Source organism: Mobula birostris, chromosome 14 (genome assembly GCF_030028105.1).
Source record: "Mobula birostris isolate sMobBir1 chromosome 14, sMobBir1.hap1, whole genome shotgun sequence".
Classification (NCBI taxonomy): Eukaryota; Metazoa; Chordata; class Chondrichthyes; order Myliobatiformes; family Myliobatidae; genus Mobula; species Mobula birostris.
In genome coordinates this window covers 66,120,285-66,126,425 of record NC_092383.1, presented here as the reverse complement: position 1 = coordinate 66,126,425, position 6,141 = coordinate 66,120,285, and the positions used below count along the sequence as shown (strand labels likewise).

General features: G+C 36.1%; 1 protein-coding gene across 2 annotated transcripts in view; it reads right to left on the bottom strand.

The window, feature by feature from the left end:
• Positions 1-683: 683 nt before the first annotated feature.
• LOC140209947 (leiomodin-1-like) overlaps positions 684-6,141 on the bottom strand; it is a 29,972-nt gene continuing 24,514 nt past the window's right edge. The window contains exon 3 of one of the 2 annotated variants that reach the window (XM_072278633.1): positions 684-3,730. In XM_072278633.1, coding sequence (XP_072134734.1) covers positions 3,704-3,730 — 27 coding nt within the window. In that variant the 3' untranslated portion in view covers positions 684-3,703. The remainder of the gene's footprint in view (positions 3,731-6,141) is intronic. The other variant, XM_072278632.1, reaches the window with a different exon arrangement.

Below are 6,141 nucleotides of genomic sequence, written 5' to 3'. Positions count from 1 at the left end.
AAAGGGCACCTTACTAAAGTTGCACAGAGAATGATATCCAAAGAGGATTGGGGATATAGAGTTACAAAATACCATTACTCAGCAGATAAAAAAGCAAGTGACCTCCCCTTTGAATGTTGTTTCTACTGGAGGCTCTTAGTTACCAAAGTCACTCACCCCTGTATCATCCAATTTCAGGATGGAGAAGTATTTTTCTGCCCTTTGCAATGATGCTAACTGTAGCACTGGCAAAGCAACAAGATACACCGAGAAATATAGACGGTAGTTCTGTTTGTTGAAATAGGCCCCCCAGCCGATTAAGCTCTGTCAGTCTGCATACCACAACTGATTGGTTGGAGCACTTAGTCACTATCAAGTAGCACATCAATTCTGATAAACCAATTCAGGAAAACAGCTGTTTTTACTTAGTGCCTGAACTCATTCTTAGGATCTTCATCACCAACTGACTATTTTGAACTAGAGCCACTATTATTGAATAGTTGCAAAGAAGTGAAGGGCATTTTTCTCAGGAAAAGACATTTATCACTCGTGACATTTCAAACCACTTTGCTACTAAATTACTTTCTCAATCAACAAGCAAAAACAAGGTGATACTAACCATTTCTCTGCATATTCCTTGTATTTTTGGTAAAAGAGATTAAAATGTCTTTAAGTCCCAGTTTTTTAATACATTTATCATATACTTTATTCAAGGAAAGAATTGCAATTTGTTTGTGATCATTTCCTTTGAAGTTGTAAGTTGATAATAGGAAAGGAAAGGGATGTCGCATCCGGAGTTTCTCCGGTTAGCCGACGATTTCCCTCTACGCCTCTCTGATGTAGTGGGGAACCTCGTACGAGGCCAGTTACAACAGTGGTTTGCCATTGCCTTCTGCCGGGTGAGTTTCCAAAGAGATCACCCGCTCGTAACCCAGCACGGATGGAAAGCGTGCAGGGGAGCCGGCTGGATTGGAACTTGGGACCTTTCGTCCTGAAGTCCGGCACTACACCACCAGCCAGGTCTAAGATGATAATATCCAATTAAATTATACAAATTTATATGTTTTTGTATGTCAAGGTTTGGACATGTTGGCTATATTGCCTGAAAACTAAATTACCTAGAACCATGGCATTGAGTGAAAATATTTGAAGCAGCAGTATGTCCAGGTTGGTGTATTTTAAGCAATGTTTTACCATAAACAGTAGCTCAATGAAAAATTGGAATCTGGCAAGTCTAATTATACTTTCATTATGATGGAAATATGCTATAAACACATTAGAAAAATGTTTATAGAAATTGTTTACATCTCATATTCCAGCTATATCTGACTGTGCAGGATTTATGAATTTTGGAATTTTAATATCTGAGATGTTAAAATTCCAAGTTCATGTGTTACTTAGTAGTCAATATTTTGTGAACATTCAGTATTAGAGGATAAACTGAGCGTTATATTTTGCAGCAATGTCTTGCCGTGGCATTCAGGCATTTTTATTCAGCGAAGTTCATTACAGATTATTACATGGATACTTTTTTCTATCACTTTGAGTATTTAATTCACCTCCAAAATACATTAAAAGGACAAGAATGATTTGGATCTGGAGTTAAGGATTTCATTTTGTGAGTTATTATTACATACTTCCCATTATGATTTTACATATAAAAATAAATGTGGTTTGATACTTATAAAGATAAACAAAGGATTGTGCAGTAACACAAAAAATATAGAACATGTCATAAGCATAGGATGCCTTAAAGCCAACCAATGAGTGAGCAGTAAAACAGACAATTAGTGAGATAAGAAAAATGATGCTTTTAATTAGAAGAACCTGCAGCATTTGCATTGTGCTGTTTATTGTAGTCTTGGTGATGTATTTATAATGATATTGGAATGGAAGTTACGTGGTTGTTTCCTTGCTCATGCAAAACATGATTGGATGTTCATATTAAGCATACATTTACATTGTACATATTAAACCATTACACAGTAAAACAAAAAGGATAAATATTTACAATTCCTGAAGGATTAAGACATTGCTCTTATTTTTAACTAAAAATAATCATTGCAAACTATGTTGCCCAGAAATTATACCAAATGGTGACACTTCTTAATGTGCTAGACAATCTGATTTTCATGACAAAAAATATTATAAATTCAACAAATTTTGTTTGGGATCTTCTGTGCTTCTGATGCAAACTATACAGAGGATCACATACTCATTGGTATCCAATGGTACACAGTAGTGGGCACTACCTCTGGGACTTTCAGAGATGTATGATTGGCTTGTGCCATTTGCAAGCTGCTCATGCCGAAGGATGCTTTCAATACACCTGTGCAAACTGCTTCTGGGCGTCTTGCAATCATCCTGACAAATGACTGCAAAAACTCAGCTTGGTTCCCTGTAACTAAAATATTTACCCAGCTCTTTTTTTTTTGGATTCTTGACCTCCTCCATAAGAAACTGATCTCCCAGCTCTCCAAGTACACACTCTTTGCCCCAATCTCTTCACTCATGATTCTCCCAACCCAATTCCCTCTATCTCCTGATCTGATCCCACCCAACACTAGCCAAACCCATCCAGATGTTCGCAATCTGTCACAACCAATGACCACTCCCTTAATCAATTACCTCAGCCCCAATTGGAACCTTCGGAAATCAACCAGTTGACTGACACTTGCAAAACCTACTTCTATTTACCATTCCCTGGCCTACCACCACACTACTACCAATACCTGGCAGCTGACCTTCCTCCAAACATTCTTATAATCAATAGTCCATAGCCCTTATGGCTGAACCCTGGGCCACTCTCCCTCGCATCTTCCAGGATCTAGCCCTGACCTTGACCTTATTATAGTTATTTCATTTGCTAGACGCTGATAGAGTGAATGAAGGGAAAACTATTATCTTATGAGGTCTTCCTGTTACATTTCCTAGCATCAGTCCCACAAACAAAGTCACCATCGGATGATTACTTAGCTTGTCTTGGAAAGATTTCTAGGCATTAGACTTTAATCTTACAATACCCTTTTCTAACAGGACAATTTAACAATCATTGGATATTTTTACCTCTGATCTTAGAGGGCCAGCTTTAAAATTTCACTATATGTTTAAAACTATCGGGCAGCTGCCAAAAAATTTCTACTGTACAGGGGGAATAAGACGGAAGAAGGTAAACAGATACATGTTGGACTTGGATGGCTGATGAAGCAGTTTATAATCTCAGAAAGTCATTGTTCTATGGAAGGAGGAAATTTAAAACTGCACTTGCAATTATTATGATAAAATAGAATTGCAATCAAATACTTGGATCAGATTGCAAATGTAGTCAAGATAAGTATTTTATGAAAGAAATGAATTCAAAGCTGTAGTAAAATCTATATAGTGTAAAAGATAGCAATGAGGAATTCAAAAAATAAGTAGTCATCAAAAATCGTCTGGAAATCTGCTATTTAAAGAACCCAAAGCAATGGAAAACTGAAGGCATCAGAAATATGTAGCTATGGAAGTTCATAAAAAGATGGAGAGAAAAGATTACGCAATATATGTTTGAAGATGCATTCAGAAAGATTGCTATTCTTTTACAGGATTGCAAACTTTTATAGAACAATAAAAATCCTTCAAATGATCTGGATGAAAATAACAATGAAAGTTTTGTCACAATAGTGAATCTGAGTCATGTATGGATTATTGAGGCAAATTCAACAGCAGTCAATGGCACATCTTCTTACCGCAACAACTTTGGAAGTTCAACCTAAAATCAAAAAAGAAATACTTACATCAGAAAATCCTTTCAAATAATATCATTAAATCAACTTAGAGATCATTGTTAATTAAAGGCTTCTAAAAACATGTACTGCTGAATTTATAGACCAAAAAGAGAAGATAAGACAGTCATAAAAAAAATTGGAACCTGGCAGACGAACATTTCTTTAAAAAGATTAGAAGCCAAAAATAATAATTCTAGATTTATAGTGTATAAGGAATAACTGGGAGGCAGAACAAGGTAATGATCTTACAAGGGGGTTCAGTAGGCTATAAAGTAATGAGTGTAAACTTCTTTAACAGTTCAATTCTGTGGATATTGCTGAGTGAAGCATTGTCATTACAGCTTGGACTCATGGGTTTCATGGGCTTGTCAGAAGTCTCATCTTGCATTCAGCACTTGATTGGTGTGGCACTCTTTGCAAAGGATCAGAGGTGTCTATGAAATGGATGGCAGGAAGGAGGTGCTTCAATAATCTCAGAAACCCAAGCCGAAAAATGGAAATTATAGATAACATTTAAATTATTGGGATGTAAAATGAAAAATAGAAATACTCTTAACAACAAAATCTGAAAATTATTTTTTACCCTGAGGCAACAAAGCTTAGCGATCAGTGAATTAATTTTTCATGCTCATAAACGTTGTTCGGCAATAACACATGAAGCCCAAATTTTTTGACATGCCTGCTGCGTAAATAGTAATTAATTAGTTTAAGCTCACATCATCACAGTAACCTGTTCACAAATTGCATCAGTTAAATGCTACAAATCTAATGGAGGAACAGGATGTACTGCACGTATGTGCACATCAGATTTATCCTATAACAACAATGTATGCTGTCCTTCTCACCATTATTGATGAAGCAAGGTATGGCTCATTGTCTCTTATAATATTTGTATTTATTCCATATAATCAGAATTATCAAGGCAGTTTATTCTTGGTTTATATTCTTTTTGCCTTGGCTTGATGTATTAATTGACACTGACTCTGACATAGTTCATTTGTTAGAAGGTGGTATCCTCAAAGAATTTACATATGTGACACTTAAATATTTGGTCATTTTTGCCTTGATCCATGATTGGTTTGATCCTTTCAGCAGATCGCAGTTCAGGAGCAGGACCCAATGTCAGATTCAGGGGCTCCCCTCAGTGTAAATGGAAGTCTAAAGACTGATGCAAGAGAGCAAGGGTACTCCCACCATTTTCTTTTCGGTTTCTATTAATCATCTTTACTGGATTGTAGTAAATAATAGCTCACAAAATCTCTTCTTGGCAAAACAACATTACCAGAGTTTGCATTTAAAGAGAACAAGGCTTTTATTGGCTTTTTCTTCCATTCCTTTTGTCACTGATTTAACCATTTTCTAAAGCAATTGAAATATAATTGTTTCTATTCTTGGCCACCTGAATATGCTGAAGCATTTTATGGGCAATTAATTTCTTTTGAACTGTAGACACTATTTTAATGTAGCAGCCAATTTGCAGTCAGCAAGCTCCCTCAAACAGAAACTTATGAACAAAAAGTTCCAGGCAATTCTAGTGTGGAATTGATTGATTGCAATGTGTTTGAAGGTGTAATCTTTCAGATGATATGTCAAACTGAGTCTTGTCTGCTTTCTCCCACAGAAGGCAATATCAAAAGTCCAGGTGATCTGTTTTAATGTTTTTAACTGAGTGATAAAAATGCAAGACCCAGGGCTAATTTGTGTACAGATCTTCATAATAACGTTAATAGATTTCTCACATCCATCTGAGAGGGCAGAGGAGATTTAATTTGACGTCTCCTCTGAAAGACAGCATCTTCAAAACGAAAGCCTAGATACTTATACTTAGATTGCTGCAGTGAGACCTGAACTCAAAATGTATTCTTTCAGAGACTGCATTCCATCAAACTTAGAAAATTAAGTGACTTGATTGAAGTTTTCAAGACAATACAGGAAAGATATGGTGGATGGAGTAAAACTATTTTTGGTGGCAGGGAATAAGGAACATCACCTAAAAAAAAAGATCTAAACATCACTGGACTTAAAAAAGAAAGGAAACAGAATGTAACAGATGTTTGGAACTTTTATCTCACTAGCACCAATTATTACTGGTTCTGAAGGTCACAGTCTTTTCCTCGGGCAAAGGACTCTAAAATTAAATGACTTAGATTTAAATGAGATGCAAAAGCTTTAAAGGGGACCTGAGGGCAACTTCTTCACAAGGAGGGTGGCATTTTTACAGAACAAGCTGCCAGAGGAAATGGTAGAACAACTGCAACAGTTAAAAGACATTTTGACAAGGATATGTTTAGAAGGATATAGCTCAGGTGGATGGCATGGATGAGTTGAGCTGAAAGGCTGTTTCAACGCTGTATAACTCTATATGATTCTTTAATCTAAGATTGATAGATCTTTA